Source organism: Aplidium turbinatum, chromosome 3, assembly GCF_918807975.1.
Source record: "Aplidium turbinatum chromosome 3, kaAplTurb1.1, whole genome shotgun sequence".
Classification (NCBI taxonomy): domain Eukaryota; kingdom Metazoa; phylum Chordata; class Ascidiacea; order Aplousobranchia; family Polyclinidae; genus Aplidium; species Aplidium turbinatum.
In genome coordinates this window covers 27836881-27855618 of record NC_137474.1, presented here as the reverse complement: position 1 = coordinate 27855618, position 18738 = coordinate 27836881, and the positions used below count along the sequence as shown (strand labels likewise).

At 38.6% G+C, this 18738-nt stretch overlaps 1 protein-coding gene across 2 annotated transcripts in view; it reads right to left on the bottom strand.

Moving 5' to 3' along the window:
* LOC145766109 (SLIT-ROBO Rho GTPase-activating protein 1-like) overlaps positions 1-18112 on the bottom strand; it is a 33323-nt gene extending 15211 nt beyond the window's left edge. For both annotated transcript variants that reach the window (XM_082577767.1, XM_082577768.1), the window contains exons 1-11: positions 17916-18112; positions 8079-8265; positions 6992-7163; positions 6351-6488; positions 5893-5988; positions 4281-4409; positions 3223-3371; positions 2718-2895; positions 968-1192; positions 576-660; positions 469-502 (exon numbers count right to left, since the gene is read on the bottom strand). In XM_082577767.1, coding sequence (XP_082433893.1) covers positions 469-502; positions 576-660; positions 968-1192; positions 2718-2895; positions 3223-3371; positions 4281-4409; positions 5893-5988; positions 6351-6488; positions 6992-7163; positions 8079-8265; positions 17916-17970 — 1448 coding nt within the window. In that variant the 5' untranslated portion in view covers positions 17971-18112. The remainder of the gene's footprint in view (positions 1-468; positions 503-575; positions 661-967; positions 1193-2717; positions 2896-3222; positions 3372-4280; positions 4410-5892; positions 5989-6350; positions 6489-6991; positions 7164-8078; positions 8266-17915) is intronic.
* Positions 18113-18738: the final 626 nt, after the last annotated feature.

The window sequence follows — 18738 nt, the reverse complement described above, 5'->3', positions numbered from 1 at the left end:
GCACGTCATCACCAGGATGAATATGGAAAACAATCCACACAGATGTTCACGATATCGTCAAACTGTGATTTTCATTGTGCCAGTGGTGACACAGCATCAATGCAACCTATTTCCTTCGCTCTTCAAGCACTACAGGTAGATGAATCTCACAGTGAGAATAATGCTTCTTTGCATGGACACACAACCGAATTGCAAGGGCTGCAACATCGTGAGCAAACAAGGTCTTTACAGAGACCCGAGTTTGATCCCAATACATGCTAATGTCAAATTACTTCAAAATATTTTTAACTACAGTACAATATCGGTAGGCAATAAGTACAACCAAATTGTTTTAAAAAGTTGGCGTGATTTCTCTTACGCACAAACGTTTTATTTGGAGAAATGAATACTCTAGTGAGCCTACGCCTTTTTCATAAATGGCAGTGTCATTACAAAGGACGGACGGAAAACAAGTATCCTTGCACTTACTTTGGAAATGAGCTGGTGTCTTCAAGAGGAATGTCTGCAACGTAAACAAATTGTTATTCTTTCGGCACGTTTGCAAGGGGGCCCAGATAAGTGGAGACGATACCTACCTTCTTTTAGCGCCTTCTGCATGACCTGAAGACGAGCTTGCAGACGGTTTAGTTGATTGCTTCTGTGGAGATACTCTTCGAATTGCTGCACAAATAGCGAGAAAGTGATGATTTTGCGCTACAATGAGAAATGCTCACGACGCACAGCCTAGCCGGAGGCAGTGAACCAGAACAAATCATCACATAGCGGTTCTACAGTAGAACTGATGAATGTAACAATGGCAAGCAGGGTGATGAATGTAAACTGTGGCCTACGAAGTTCACAGGGCAGGGAGCCAAAAATGCCAAGGGGAAGACAAAAACGATATGAAAACATGGAATTGAAACTTTGGTGGCAAAAGTTGTACCACCGAAAGCAGAAGATATATGAAGTTGACTTAACAAAGACATACCTGCAGGTAAGAAGTTTCAGTGTCAGCCAATTGTTTTCTAATCTTCCCCACATCTCTGCTTACGAACGACTGAGGAGGAGGAGCAAGAGACACAAGCAATCCTGCTCCGATGGAGCTCCCATCCGAGTTGCGGCGCCCATGGAGGAAAGCGTTGGAAACATCACAAGGGATGCTGGCAGCCAGTTGGTTCATCGTCACTAGAGAAGTCGTGAGATCTTTCTTTAACTGAAACCAGAGTTGTCGTCAATCGTCAATTCAATTTTCAGCATCGGTGGAGTGTTGAAAAGTCAAAGCAGGAAATGAATAATGTCTAAATATCTGGCTGACATTAAAACTTTCATTAAGGGAAAAGACAATCCGGGATTAAAGGGGACCTGAAATGAAAAATTAAAATTTTTTTGGTGATTCTTTAGTGTTTAAGTATTATATTTTTCAAAAAAATTTTTTGATGTGCCTTTTTGTTTGGGAGATATAACCAAATGAAAATCGGCCACCTGATGGCGCTATGTGTCTTGTGACGTCATCGGCTGGCAACCAAGTAAACAGCTTCATGCATTTGCCTTAGAAACGTCGCATAGGTCATTGTATATTGAGCATAAACAAGATGTCTGAAACAAGACAAGGATTTCTCTTTGAACCAAAAAGATGGCGACTTGACAGCGAAGAACATCATTCTGATTTGTGCTCTGACAACACCAGTTCAGACAGCAGTCGGATGGAAAATTGCATTGAAAAAAATGCAGGAAAATAATTTGCTTGAACCAAGTGGTTTATATCAACTAAAAGTAGCCTATGCATTCAGAGTTGCCTAATATGCCTTTGCCTACCCTGCCAATGTTTTACTGTCCTACTGACCTGTTTCAAAGTCTTGTTGTTTTCTCGCTTTGCTATTCGATCCAAACGCCCGATCGTAGGCTACTCACAGACCTGTTCCTAGGTCGATCGAGTTTTGTGCGTACTGTACTGTATTGACAGTGGCTTTCACATATCTTGAAAAATCAAAGACAGAAGAAACAGCTTCAGGGATGAGCAGGTGTTTGGACTTCGTGCCTTGTAGCTCTGCCTGTAGATCGCGTTGGTAATCGCTAGCTAGAAAATGATTGGTGCACACACGGCAGTGCTTGTTTACAGGTGGGTTTTTGAGTTTCATCGCTGAGATCCATTTCTTCAGCATGTCGTCATTATTCAGAGGTAAACGATGAAAGATTTGACGATTTCCCGGTTAGTACAACCGGGAGCCATACAAGTAGCCACCATTTTAAGGGTGTAAAAACTCCCTTAGCACAAAATTGTTCGCTGTTTCGGTAGCCTACGCGATTTGTTCCTTGTGTTTGTACGCAAAACAATAGACCTTGGATGCCGCTTTGCCAGCCAATGACGTCATCAAAAATTTTGACCAATCAGAATCATTCAATTCAAAAAAGTTTTTTTAGGTTTGTTAATTAATGGTAACACAAAAAATAAAAAAATTGTTGAAAAACGTTTTATTTCAGAAAGATCTACAAATACAAAAGCTATGTATTTTCGTTGCAGTGCACCTTTAAGGAATCATACATTGAGGTGGCTAGATTGTAACATTTTGGCTGTGGCTAATTCATACTTTTTGTAAGCGCGTGACAGGCTTAGGAGAGCCAAAACAAAATCTGCTTTAACAATATTTCAATGTTTGCCATGATACCACGCAATCGGAAGTTGTAACGGAAGTCTTGCGCATTTTCCCCAGTACGCATGAAAAAGCACAGTGCCTCACCTGGTCTTGGTCGGCGGTCATCTGTCCAACCGTCCGCTCCATCTCGCTGCATCGTTTCTCAATCTCCTTGTGGAGCTGAGGGAGAGAGAGCGATACATTCTTCACCTCATCATCGGCATGCCCGGTGAAGACAAAGGAAGGAGGCTCAACAAACGAGTTGTGGTTGTTATCGAGGAAGCTGTACAAAGGATGAAGTTGTTGTGACAAACATGAAAAGATGATGAATGCAACTTAGCATTTGATTAGCAACTGAAATGTACTACGGACGATCGTGTAACAGGTTGGCGTTGGAGCTTCCAGCAGCAAAGTCCAATGTACAGTTCAACAGACAGCAACGGCTGGACAAATAGAGAACATGTTTATAAGCCAAGAGAGCGATGATGACGACACAACCAAGATTATTTGCTTTATACAAAAAATCACAATGCTGTTGAGAATAAAACATAACACAGCACGATTGTGGCCATGGGGCAGCAGGGGATTCCCTCAGTGAGGTAGGGCTTACATTTTCTTATCTTTTGTCGGATCCAAGTTGGCGACCGCTTGCTTCAACAAATCCACTCCAGTCATCTTTGAAGATTGTGCGGCGATCTCAGCATCGTAGTAAGTGCTCCAAGTCCTCTGAAGGGCAGTGTGGTATCCGATGCTTGATGTCTGGAGAGATCAAACAATCAATATCTTTCAAATGCAAACAAATCATCAGTGGATCAACTATGACAATTGGTCGGCACGGTGATTTTAACTAAGTCAACCATACGTCTTCTTGAATCCTGCTATAAAGTTTACTGAGGAGAAAAATGGTAAAAAGAGTGAAACAGAAATTTACAGCAAAAGTTACTCAATAACAATGTCATATATTTAGAACGCTAATAAAATATTATTTGTGGATAAATTTGTTTTATATATTGCAAATTGGATAAAATTATACGTTTCCAGCGGTAAAATGCTGCATTTACTGTTAAGCAAACTTCTTTTCGAACTAGTTTGTGGAAATCTCTGCCCTTGAGGACACCAGATCCCACACAAAACAATTACGTAATTGAAACAGATTGGAGATGAGTGCTTGGATCAATGAACTGTGCGTTAGTGGGAGAAATCAATTCTAACTTATGTAGAACAAATTAAGTAGCGGCTTTGTTTGATAAGGTATAAACACAGCAAAGTTGCATTCGTGCAAAGGTGCAAGTCCAAGATTGCATCTATGAATGAGATATCACTGATCACCCAACGATACATTCACATCATAACAACAATACAATGTCTGATGTGGTGAGGGGCACATGGGGGCCAGGAAACAACTACATGAACAATGAACATATATGGGTAAGCGTAATGAAGATTCTGCCTAGTCACTGATCATCACCATAACCTCGTTGCAAATGCTCTTTTGCCCGTGGAACCTCTTGTGAGCTCAAGCAACAAAACTATGAGGTAACCCGTTCCTTGGGAAGTTTCTAGTGATAAGAAACAAATAATTAGAAGAAATTATCCAACTGACTGCAAAATCTGTGTCTGCCCTTACAAAGTAAAATAAAGCAACAAATAGTGGACAATGAGTCTCACATCAAGCAAGTTCCCGATGTCCATGCTATAGTATTTCTTAAGCGTTGCATTGGTCGCTTCCAACTGGAGGATGTATTCGTTCCTCGCTTTCACGCACTTGAGTTTGCACTCGGAATACTTCACCAAGCGCTGGAAAAATAAACAAAATGTTAAACCGCGGTGGTTTTGATGGCATAGAAATTGTAAATCCTGATGGCAAGTAATAGGGTTTCAAGATTGTTGTGATAGAAGCCTGGTTTGTTGAGTGGGATGCGGCAACAAAGTTGGGGATTATGATTAAAATAAGCCAGGGAGACAAGACGGGCTGGTGTGATGGAAGTAATTTATACCGCACATTCTTTGCGTCACAAAACTACAACTGCACATCAGCAACGTAATCCATTACATATTTTCATGTAATTGTAATTGAGACTTTTTGTTGTGTAATTGTAATTTCAAAAACATTTGGTCGAAATTACTATTACATTTGGTAAGTTGAACGCATGATATCAGTACTTTTGTTGAGCCGCCTGTTGGGGTTCAAAAAGGACTCCTACATTGCAACTTAATCTGTATCAATGCAATTCTACTTGTCTCTGAAAAAATCAAACTGTAAAAAATCATCGATGAACATTCATATTGAAACATTTTAATTTTTGCCTTGAAACGTGCAATTATATAATTACATTTGGAAATGCTTTGTTAGGGAATCTCCTTCATGGCATCACAAACAAAATAAGACCAGACAATGGGGTTATCAACAAACACTAATCCACAAATCGTACAGTCTCAAATCCAAAAAATCTAAATAATTCCAAGAAAGCGAGGTCTCAAATTTACACTCATACTCAATTAACTCATTATTTTAACTTAAATTCAATTAAAAATTATTTCTTTGTCATGAAAACTGAACATTTTTATTTATTTCAAATTTGTTGCTTTATTACTTAGAACAATTTTAAACCATGTTAGTTGTTTAGCTTCGAAAGCTCTCTCAGATTATGTTTTTCGGGGACAAAACATCACTTTCATAAGTTTTGCTTGTAATGATTTCAATGGTTTCTGTACACAATAACCTCATGTTGAATGAAGCAAAGGGGTTCCTAATCACTTCACTTCATTAAGGGGATCGATGAGCGAACCAGATAATGGTGTATGGATTGCTCATACTGTAGTTAGACAAAACAGCTCAAGTTAACAGCCGCAAGATTCATTCATAGCTTGTTACAATGTTACACGAGTGTCGGAACCAGACGAGAGCATTAGCCCATGGTTGCGACAATGCATCTCTTGAGTGAAGAAGTTAACACACGGTGAGAGAGTATGCTGGTATCAAACAAACGTTTGCGCTTCGATTCGAACAATGGCAGCACTGCGCTGGCAACAACCAGGCCACTATGGTTGATAGTTGTACGTGAAAATTAATTAACAAGTGATTAGGTACAACAAGACATTGCTTAGACGTTCGTGTAATGTCAACGTTAAGCTGCAGTAAAAGATTGATGCTACTTCGTGAAAAACTTGCTACACATTGCCACAAATATCTATAATTCAATACAAATGGACAGAAAAGAAGTGATCACTTTCCGATCATGTGAGCTTCGCTAAGTCCGCCACAATACAACAGACAAACCTTGTCTCGCAGCTTTTCAAGTTTCCGCAGCGAGGTTGATCTTCTTACTTTTCCGTCACCTTTGGGCAACTCTGTCTTTTCATGTCTTTTCTCGAACTGCGTGGAACGGCGATTTGTTAGTTCCCATGGGGTTGAAGCGATTTACGAGATAAATAACGTAATAAATGATAGGAGCGAACTGACAAAAAGAAAGTAAATTGCTGGATATTACGCAACAGCTCTGCGCTGTGACCGTCACAGACAGTTATGACTATCACACCAATAATTAATTGATTCACAGTTAATAATGATATAATTTTAGGTATTAAATGTAAACCGGCCAGTTGTAATCATTGACATTGCAGCACGTTGAATTGAAGTCCACATGAAGCCTCGCTAGCTGCGTTTGAGGCAGCGTTTACAGTTTACGCGTTATTCGTACATTGCTTGATCGCTTCATGAAAGAAAATTCACTGTACCTGTTTATCCACTTGCTTGAACTTATACTCGGCTTGCGCATTCTCGGCCCAGTATCCTTGGTAGAGCTGCATGGCTTGATAAAGCTTCCTCAAGTCTTCTAGGAAGTCTTCATGAGATTTGGAGGCTATTTCCCGGCTCTGCAACACACAGCTAGGTTTGTTGGCCGTGCTGGCTATACATGTACGCACTCTATCACACCAAACACCGATTCGTACAGGTAAATCTAGGTTTAACCACCCTTTCCCGTTCATCGACGTGCTGGAATGCGATACCGAACACACGATCTGTTCAAGCTAATGGCAACTAATCATGCTACTTTTTCGCCGTGACTGGATTATGACGATAAATAAAACATCATTAACAAGGTGGCAAAAAGTTAGTTCAGTTATCGCAAACACAATCAATTGCTATTTAATCTTCTGAAGTGGCTCACAATCGGAGGTCTAACGACGCAACAAATGCTTTAGAATGCCAATGATTAACGTGGCAAACCTTTTGCCTTCGATATCTATATTATCAACAACTGAACATTGTGCAACGGCTAATCAAATACTGTTGGTAATTTGTTGACAAATCACCAAAACGCAATTTACTCTTGACGGGCACAAAAGCACATGATCGAAAAAAGTTGTTATTTTACCTTTTTGTGCAAACGAGCAATGTCTTCAGCAATGGCTTGCAACCTCGGCAGGACCTGAGAAGCGTATATGTTGGATATCATCCCACTGTCCTTGCTCTCGCGCTGGCACTGCTCAAGCATCTGTGCCCAACATGTCATGGAAGTTTGCAGAGCCAGGTCAGGTTGTTCCTTCCTGTTGACACATAGACGACTTGTATGTTGTTACAATGTTATATTGTGAACGTACAAAACTTATTCTGGAACTTTGTGGTTGTAATAACTTTGCATGGGATCTAGCTAAATGCAAATCAGGCAATCACAAAGACCACGCTTTGAGTAATCAATCTTGATTGTCAACGCAACAATCTGGAGATTGTTGCACTCTGGGAACTATCAATAGCTTTCAAATAATCAATAGAAATTGATGCAAAATTGGGGGTAAAAATAACGCTTCTTCAAATGATAGACAAACGAAATGCCCTTTGAAAATAAGTGCGCAGGCAACTGGGTACTGTGTAAGTACGCTAGGCACAGTGTGGCTACTAACGGTAACACTCCAAATATAACGGAAATTCCAACACAATCAGTCAGTTTGGATATATTGGATCAGGGACTACGATGTGGCAGTCGCAGTCCATGCCAAATTGTTCCCTAAACAGCAAATCAGTCCCTTTTTATACCGCTTCATCTTCAACGTTTGCAAACCTTGCTTCAACGTAAAAAGGGGTTGATTTTCCGACTGGGTCTGGATAAAACCACTTAATTAAGCACACGTTTGGTGTCATGCTAGCAAAACAAAAATACTGGCAATGGAAGCATCGAAAAGTATATCGGTTGCACCAGGTTTACCCAGTCGATGACGGAACATAATATTGTGTTGCCGGTTGGCTCAACAGAGTCAACAGCCATACCTGAAGCAGAGATGACGAGACTTTATGCAAATACAACAAGAACCTAATCGTGATGGTGGAACGTGATTGTCGATTATGACCGGTCATGCTACTGTGGCAATGACGTCACAGATAGAGCGCAGTCTCTACTTGCCCCTATAGGTCGACTGTATTTAATTTATGAGCTAAACACATAATAACAATAATAATAAACGTACTTGACAGTGAAATAGCTTCTCTGTTTGGATAGGTACTTTTCCGACAAACCTTCAAGTTTTCGAGCATACTCTGATTCGATCTCCGATTTTCGTTTGAAGAAATCCTGTATGTCACCGAGCAAGGCGGTCCGCGACTCAGTGTGCTGGTCCATACACTTCAATTGCTCGTTCAGTTGCAAGCGGATTTCTACAAATTAAAAGTCGGTCATGAATGAAAACATTCTTCTGACGTGCCACCGCCAAATATAATGGTTATCATCACTCAGCCGTAGACATGAGCAACCCGTGCATTGCCCCCACACAAACCCGGCAGTCATAATTAGCGCACAGAAGAAATGACGAGAAGCAATCTTGTCATGACAAGATAACAGTTACTATTTTTACACAGCTTCTCCCATAACGCGTAGTAGGCATTGTGTTACCTCAGCCAAACCATGAAACAACGATCAGAGTTGTCTCTGCGGCGGTAAACACAAGCTATAACTTGATTAGATAGGAAACGAAGCTGAGGCCAACAATTCCATAGAGAAATTTAATCGAGAACGAACATGAATCAATTTATTATTTCACTATCAGGTTTAAGTAGAAAACAAAATACATGGCGAGGTGCGTCCAGCCTGTCGTATGGCCGGTGCTCAAATGCATGATCAGATGCCCCCGCGCGTGTCAAGCGACTGATTGTGTTCAATGGAAGCTCACACCCGGAAGTGATTACAGCGGTGTGCGGAAAAGCTTGTTTACAGTTACAAACTAACTCATCAAGAAAAATTTTAAGTGTGGCAGCCGCCAATTATGGACTCGCCTAAATCGTTGGTAATTACGCGTTTGTCAATATTTGTTCATTTTTGATACGAAATCAAACGCATGACCTTTCGGTTGGCATATTAACCAGTCCAGTCAAACTTTGCTCGACTATTCTTGACACTTCTGCATAGGTCCTGAGCAGAAAATTATTTTGTATTTTGTTCTAGAAATAATTGAGTGACATGTTCGCGATAAGCGATCACAACTAACTACCGTCCCCAAGGGCATAAAGCAGAAACAGTTTTTGTTGAAGTTCACAAAAAATTCTTGAACTTCAACGATAAGATCAATCAGTGGCTCTTTTCTTGACTGCATAATGGCGACTACATTGCAGCAATTATTGCCGTTGAAAACGATGAGATAGGAAAGTGAACAAGGCACTGGGCTAGTGAGCTACCAATAGTGTGATCATGGTTTGTTACCCAGTCAACTAATCTGTTCATCGTTACGAGTGTGGGGTTCCATTGTGCAGTTTCGTGGCACTCGGTTGCTACGCTATATCGTAACTTCCTTGCGTAATTTCCGCCACGGTAATTTTACAAGCTGCCATGAGAGAAAGATAGGTACGACTTAGACATCATACAATCAGTAACCCGCAAAGTAACTCGTACAATAAACATCATCCATTTAATTATTGATGAAATAAACTTGTGCCACAAACCTATAAAACCAGTTTCCCGGTACGGTACTGTAAAAATACTAAAGCTGTAGAAAACTAAAGTTGTAGTCTTGCTACAACCACAGTCATCATCATCATCCATTCAGTCGGTTCCAACTCTCGGTCACTCTATAAACTTTCTCCCTACACAGCTCTCGATTCCTCACAACCTCCTTCAGCTCTTCCATTCCCATCTCGCTGTCATTCGTCACAGTATCGAGCCATCTTGTTTTGGGACGATCCTTCTCTCTTCCTCCACTAACCAAACCAAGCATGACATATTTTTCTAGTGGTGTGCTTCTCATTAAGTGGCCAAAATATGAAAGTTTCTGTTAAACTATTCAAGCTTCTAAGGATATGTCCAGTTTAATTTGGTCTAAAATCTGTTTGTTGTTTTTGCTGTCTAAGGAACTGGCAGCATCCTTCTCTATAACACCATAATTCAAAAACTTCAATCCTTTTTCTGTCTGCTTTGTTCATTGTCAATTGTCACATCCGTAAGTTGTAATTGGAAATATTATACTTTTGATCAGCTTCTGTTTTGCTTCCAGTTTGACATCTTTGCTCTTTCAAATCAGTTTCAAATCCTATTCATTCCAACCAATGCATTTCTTTCCAGTAAGTTGTGGTAAATCGCAGCACAACAGCAAAAACTACATATAACCAATTAGAGGTCGCCTCTTCTGCAAGGCGTGTTGGCAATCCGTCAGTGGAACTTTCAAAATGGGTTGTTTGAAATAAGTGTAAACAACGCAAGTGAAGCGAAAAATTAGACGAATAACTTTGGCTTGTGATGAAGTGAAAACAGAGTGACAACAGCTCACACTTTGAGACTAAACTTTTTCTGTTAAAAGACATTGTAAAAACATGACAATTGCAAAATGTGGGGATACTTGATTACTTGAAGCTAGTCAAACCCAGAGCAATCTTCTTCACTTTTAAGGGCTAAACTTCATTGCACCTATTCATTATTCAACGTGTGCTACTTAGTGAAAATGAAGGCAATATATTGTCTACTGGTATGGAATGTCATTGATATCAATTGCTGCACTTCATTTCAGCGAACGTACGATACTCCGTGTGTAGCCTATTGCTGGCGCGAACGAGCGAGTGGTCAAAATTTAATGACAAATGGCAACCACCAAATGTCATTAGAACAATATTGTGATTGCTTCCATCACAATCTGCAGACGGAGCAAACCTCGGTTTGGTCGAAAAAAAATCTCATAGAATCGGGAAGTAATCAAATTCAATGATTAAATGAAAAACAAACCCATCACAGACTCGCACATCACGGCCAATCACCAGGCTTAATTGGGAAGGTTTGAGGTCATTCATTGGCAAAAAAACAAAATGTCAGTAACTTTGAGTTACTTTAAAGCAAAAGTGTGTGTCTGATTTCGGTGACTTACTAAGTTACGGCTTCATTGCAAAACAATGCAAAACAATTTGCAAAACAATGCTTCATTGCAAAACAATGAAGTGTGCAACGATATTTCAACTACATTCAGAAAATAAAAACGTTTTTCCTGCAACGTTGAAGCTTCTTGTTAAAAAATAGCCTGACGAGACAGCAGGATGGCTTGGTCACTCACCTTGATCACACTGTTATCGATTCAAGTTGACATCAAGTAAACTGTTTCGATGTGAACCAGTCAGACTGTTGCCTCGCAGTTAAGATATATTGTAACATTGATAAACTGAACTCAACTACTTGACCAGACGCTAAAATCACCTAATGGATGGAATAATTCCCCGGCAACAACACTTCAACAATTGGAAACTTCACTCTGTCAATCTCGGTAACCGGGCGTGCGTCAAACGCCTCTACATTCTACAAGTATACGAAACTACCAGGAATAACCTATGAAGTCTTTGTTAGTCCAAGGAAAAAAGATGTAAAACCAAACCAATATGTCATTGGCACACGTAGCGCGATGTTGAATGGACCTCTGGAGGAACTTTAGGGGATCTTTTTCATTTATTGAGGCACAAGCCAATGGAGTTGTGCCAGGTTTAAATTGCGGATGGTTAGACAATTCTTCAGTAGTTTAATCTCAAAAGCATGAAAAACTTCGTTCCAACAACTAGTACTTCGATAGTTACAACGCAGTTAAACAAAAGTTAGACGTCATTGAAACTATATCAATACATACTTTTAGTCAACAACTGTATTCTTTTAAGGTTTTGAATTATAATGATGCCTCACTGTTAGTATACGAATGGTCATGAGGTTATTGTTACCAAATACCAATACGTTGCAAAATAAAGGAAACCTTTCTTGAATGTAAAGAATGTACCGTTTGGTGAGTGAGCTTACTAATAAAATAGGATTTAAACAAACTGATCTTTCTATTGTGCGTAATGATAACTCTGTTGAGATGACAATACAACCGATGATTCCGCAAGGTACCAGTCATTTTATCGCAGATTCCCCAGTGCGTACCTTTCCACAAATTACGTTACATAAAGGAAACAATGGAATGACTTCTTAATCGCAAGATATTTGCACAAATTGCTCTTCGTGAGGAACAATAATTTCACCAACAATAGCAAAGCATTAATAAAATGCAAATGAAAACCTCACATGCACCAGTTCGTGTTGTTTAACTTTATCGATCTCAACTATGTTAGTTTCTTTGGCAACAGTGAAGCCAGTACCGTGACGACGAACCACCAGCGAACACGTTAAAACAGAGAAGTTGAGACAAACTTGAAGTCACAGCAATTCCAATTTCAAGAATGTTCTCTTAGTCTTATCATTTACTTGACTTAGTTGAATGAATGCTCTGTGGCTGGTGAGGGCGGAGTGTGCGATATACCCATCTCGAACTAGATAAAATGCATGCACGGCTCATGTTTTCAACTTCCTGTTTAAACACACAAGATAAGAATGCTAAGTCATCCACTATTAGCTACCCTGTACTTTTATGCTGCTGAGATTGTAATATGTTGATCAGCCAATAGAAAAGCAAGGAAAGTATTCAGTATCACAACATTATCTGAGGAGGAGAATTGACCGCAGTAAACCAATCTGTCACTACAAAGCCGTGTATTGGCTGTTTGCACGGTCAGAATGCACACGCAAATTGTAAGCATCAACTTTACACCAGATTGGATGTCAACAACATCGTTGAAGCAGTCGATAGAATCTGGCCACTTGAACTACTTGTCGACAATGCACCAATAGTGGCAGAATTGCCGATTGCGCTAATCTGCTGATTAACCAACTCCGTTCGCAGACTAAGTTTTTTCGGAATCTATAGTTAGAATCGCATATTAGTGATCCACATTCCACAACCACAGATGAACTTCGCACAAACTGATTACCTAACAAATTATCAGACAGTTAGCCTAATTGGTCGCTTAAAAAATCCGCTGTTGGTGGATCCAACCCTTCATCCAACAACTTGGCTTAAGGTTGGAAAGACAATACTGATCCCTCACAGCCCCTGAGACAAAGCATTCGACACAAGACCACGCATGCGTATTACAGATGACAGTGAAGAGGTACCTAGCTGGTCACACTAGCTTGTTTCGAACGCAAGACTTATTTCCTTAGAAAACCATGCAACCACTGACATCATGTCTGTGTGGCGTATGTCGCAACACGAAGACAGCCAAGCGGCATTGATGTTGGTATAAAGCGATGTTAAATCAGGCTAACACTGGTATGGGAAAATGTCTCCTCTGATTTAATCTCAATATAGTCGAGGTTGGGAGATTACTACCGGCGCAGCATATCTTCCTTTTTCAATCCGAAGGCCGAAATGATGAGAATCAGTCAAAACAAAGTTAGTGGCGCAGTTATTGACATCAGCTCCGCAACAACCACCAAACATCGTTCAACCAGTCCATTTAATGACCTTTTCTTAGCTCTTGGCTTGTAAACTCAAATTTTCTTTAAGTATTGCAGGCGAGATTATGATAAAGATTGCTGGCAGGATTCTTTTCACATTGTTTTGTTTCAGGAATTTCTCTCTGCGTTTCACCAAACATTAGCGAAGTCGCCGGCGTTGCATGCAAAGCAGATTAACAAAACTTTCTCATTAGCCAGATTAACAACAGGATGGAAACACAAATAAACGTGAAATGTCAAGTTAATGTCATCAGCGCCTTTCTACACACGTATTTTTACAACTTTACTCATCATCACTTAGAATGATAAAAGCCTGTTATATAAATTATTGTATACAGTAACTCAGTTACGATCTTCAGTCATGTCTCCGTCATCGTACACACGGTATATTTCAGTATTCTATTTTCATTCACAATTCAGTCGCATGATTTTTTTTCAGTTGGATGAATCTAGCAATCGCTAGGCATACACTAAAACTGCCGAGACTTCACTGGAATTATATTTTAAACAAAGATACAAATAAGCAAGCATAGAAATGTAAAGCAATGACCGTACAGACGTCAAGCTGGATATGGTACTGTACTCTCTTGCAACGATAAACAAAATCATCAAGTGGTTCATTTAAATTCCATTGACAATATTATACTTCTATATCCAGAAGCAATACTTTTCGTATGAGCTTTCTGTTTTATCATAAACAAAAAAATAAACAAACAAGAAGAGTAGGAAATTGCATAAATCTAAAGTTATATATATACATACGGTAAGTTTTATATCGTACCATATATTCAAACATTTCCGTTGTTGCTAAATGTCAAGTCCTACATTAGTTTGACAACAGTCCATAAAGAACTATGTCATTCAAATGAATTACAATCAACAGACTCCGTTTAACTACACAGTAGGGTGGTTCAAATGATCGACTTTTGAAATGTTTAGGGGCTACCTTCTAAAGACCTTCCAACTGCTAAAAAAACACCTTGTGCAAAATATTTTTGAAAATATTACTGTTTAGGGGTGCCCAAGGCCTCCGAAACTTTGACTTTTTTTTAGGAAACTTGAAGATTTCAAATGGCGGTATTACGAAAAATATTGATGCAAACATACAAGTTTTGGAGTTCATTTTCATCAGCATAGTGAGCACTGTCATTTGGTCCATAGCAACAGTTTAAAAGGTGTTATTTTTAAATATCCGTCTTTTCAAATTTGATCAGATTTCAGAATTCTAGACAATTGGTTATTTTCAAACTAAGCTCTACCAGTATCCTCTGTTTTGCCGTATTTGTACCTTAGGTACGAGAGATGTAACTAAATGAATGGAATGATCAGAATACAGCAGCAGTTTGGAGCATGGCAGTAGAAATGTGATTTCAATTTTAGTAGTAAGTCAGTAAGTACAGTATAGTAAGCTAGTCATCAGCAATTTTTTTTTTAATTTCCAGATGTTTAAAGCAACGCTGTTTATTCTCATTGCATTTACGTGAAATTAAGATATAAAAATACTAATGAAAGCTATATATATACTGCCTCTTACATTTCTGTTAAAATTAACAGTACCCAGTACTTAAAGCAAAGCCATTGTAGAATTCACTCAGATATCCCTGAATTCACTTAAGAGAAACATTTCCAGAAGAAACTCTATCTTTTGGATTAATACATTCCAGAAAACAGAGGATCAAAATTTCCTTCAAACAAGCTTTAGCTACTTCCTATATCTTCACCAAGAAGAAAAACACACCATTTGAGAGGCAGCATTACTAACGAGGGAAAAGATTTTTGTATTTTGGATGGTGTGTTAGTGTGACTGTGTACTTCAGTGAAATAAAAAAACTGATTCTTCTTCACTGGAGAAGAAAAGAAATGATTAGGCTTACCCTATTAGCAAGTCTTGATCGTGGCAATGTTTCAGACAGAGCGGCTATGTGCATTGAGCATAGTCAGTGAAATTGCTAAAAGCCTTGAGCACAACATGCAAGAGTTAAGTAGTCTATTTAAGTAGTCTGCATCAAGCATAAGACGCTGCAGGCATAGTTGTTGGGAGGAGTTTGTAATGGAAGTTTTGATCTCCTAATGTACATTGGGATAGAAAACTTTTTTCTGATTTAACAGAAAGTGAAAAGTTTAATTGCCTTCCAATACTTGTGTCTTTTCAGGGAGAAACTCAGCCCCATCAGTGCTGAAAGCTTCCATGCGGTATAGGAGAGGCTCATACTCAAGCAATATATTTAATGCATTTAAAGAAAATTAACGCTGAAGAAAATGTTGACTGTTGAGGCCATGTATTTTTAATTCCTTATATACACCAGCTTTAACACTAATTAAATAGTTGATTGTAATTGCTGCTTTTGAAAAAGCAATGTCATCATCATTTGCAGCAGATATCGAGTTTTTCAAATGTTTTGTAGACTTTTGGGAGTTTATTGATCAAGACAAATTTGAACAGATGAGATAGTTGAGATACCAGCAAGTGGTACCAAGGACTAGTTTAATGATGAAGAACTAGTCGAGTTCATTGACATAATATATATTGACAATGCTGTTTTTTAGAGCTTCATCATCTCATGAAACTCGATTTTGACCACTTGGAGCTAACTATCACGTACGCTGGATGGCTAAGGTCATCTACACATTCAAAGTGTGGTGATTCGGCAGTTTTCATCTTACTTCCCAGTTCCCATGAGCAGAGAAGACTTCGAAATCTGTGTATTTGCTATTCATTATGTTTACAGTATGTCAAAGCATGGATTACGATACCACTCCACTTACTGTAAAAGCTCCCAAAAGCGACTTGCGTTTGTTGAAAAGTTTGAAAGAGTATGCCACCATAAACGAAGCAATGTATGGGGTGAAAACTGAGAAGATGGCTTGCCATTCATGGAACCTTTCAGATGAGTAGGGAAGTCTTTTACTCTTTGATGGTTATGTTGTGTCAAACGTTAAAGACCTGATGGCAAAAGCTTTGTTGCAGAACAAGCTAAAAGAGATTCCAGCAAAGAAAGTTACTGTGTCATTGATTGGAAAGTAAATATGAGAGTAATATGGGTAATACAGTATTTTCTAATTCCAAAACAAGGTTGCTGTTTCAAAAATTAAAATCTCAGATTCTTTTCTTTATCCTCCAAAAACTCAATGGAAAAAATCTGCACGTCAGCATCGCCCTTCTACAAACGATTTCTGGCCGCTTAAGAAAAAATGAGGTCCAACTACAGATCTCCTGCAAGTAGTTTCGCAGCACTGCAAGAACATTCCTTCACCACTCAAAAACACCTTTGACAATGAGTGGGAAGTAACCCAAAATAATCTTGTGTGAATTGTGGAAATAGCTGATTTACTTCAACATAGCTACAACATTCAAATTTCAAAATATAACCTCACTACGATAATTTTTGCTATTATTATATCGGAAAAAACATGTAATACAAAATTTAAACTGTTTGACTTTATCAAACGACAGTGCTCACCATGCTGATGAAAATGAACCCCAACATTTATATGTTTGCATCAGTAGACTACTTTTTGTGATACAGCCATTTCAAATCTGCAGTTTTCGTTTAAAATTTTGGGAGCTTCGGGCCACTCCTAAACATTAATATTTTTTTAAAATATTTTACACTAGGTGTTTTTTCAGCAATTGGAAGGTTTTCAGAGTGTGGCCCATAAACATTTACAAAAAAAATAATCCTGATTTTGAGCCAGCCTATACTGCACAAGAACACTGATCGAACACAAATAGAACTTTTTCAATGTCCAACGCAAGGAATGTATCACCTATGCATTAGACTTTGGTTGATTCTGATCTAAGGAAACTGTCTAACATAATAGGAGAAACATTTTACTAACATTTGTGTTTTGTGACTTCAGTCAGAATTACATATCATGTGCACTGCATTACCAAAGAACAGTGTTACATAAGGCAGCAATATAGCCTATTATTATGTTTTGCATGGAAACTTATGGATAGTCTCAACCTACAAAATGACATTTGTTCATAATGGAGTGTCAAAGTTTCAGCTCTCTCTTGCACTGAGACATAAGCAAACACTTTTAGAGCTTACAGACAAAAGCATATGACAAACCATACATTGGAAATTGTCAATCGATGTCAATAACTCAATAAGTGCTCAAGATCACATGTGTAGGGCGTAGGCACTAGGCTACCAACATCTACTGATATGTTTTAATTTGAAACAGAACCCGTTAAAATAAAATTTCACAACAGCACACACAAAATAATGCAAAATCAACAACACAAAACTGTCAAATAAATTTGTTGTAGTCATAAATAAAGATAATATTTAAAGTTAATTATAAAAAAGTTAATCCTGCAGTTTTTATAAATAACAGCATGCTGTACAGCTAAATTGTACAGTCAGGTTCTAATCTACAGTCTAAAAACTTTTTTTTTCCAAAGGTCATTATTAGTTATAGTGATAGACTAGAAGCACATTGTAGCACCAATAAAGACATCACTAGTCACTACTACAGATAACTGATCGTCAAAGGAATTTGTATTCACCTTTAATTCTTGCATCACATTCTGCCAAAGGTTGTTTCTCTTTCTTAGTATTCATATTGTGTCTTTGAATATGTCACAGTAGGCTATGCTAATTGTTACTATCCGTTTTCTTGTCACCACAGCATGTTGGGTTAAACCATGCCTTTATACACAAGACAACCAGCAGACCTACCAACTCCCTAAATCAATATTTCCTAATTCAATGATATGACCCTGGAAAACGTCAAACTTTGTTAGGTAAATTTTTACAAAATAAACAATAAACAAAAATAAACAAATATTAAAAAATAAACAAACCTTTCTCTTTAACCAAATTAATGAGTAATAAACAGGGTTGCCATACAGTCCTTATTTTGAAGGGCCAGGTCTTAGAAAACTTAAATGTCCTTATTTCTAAGTAATGTCCTTATTTTCGATTTGCGTCCTTATTTTGTCTTATTTTTAACAATCACAGAACTTTGATCATTTTCCTCTGATATCCGGTGTTGCATAATATTCTAAAATTAGTCTAATTAGTTTCCTCTAGTCATCAGAGTCTTCAACGCCAAAGTTGTAGTGCGAGTGCGTCTTCTTGACTTGCAATCGATGCCAGGCGAGACCTCGGCACAGATCACAAATTTTTTTCTCTCCTCTATTCAAGAGAATGGCCTAGACATGAAACAACTGTCATCCCTTTGTGCCGATAATGCACCAGTGAATTTTGGAGGATCACAGCATAGTGGAAAAAACAACGTTTTCTCTCGTCTCAAAGACCAATCATTGCATCTGATCCCAATCGGCTGTCCTGCTCATATTTTGCATAATGCAGCAGAGAAGGGATCAG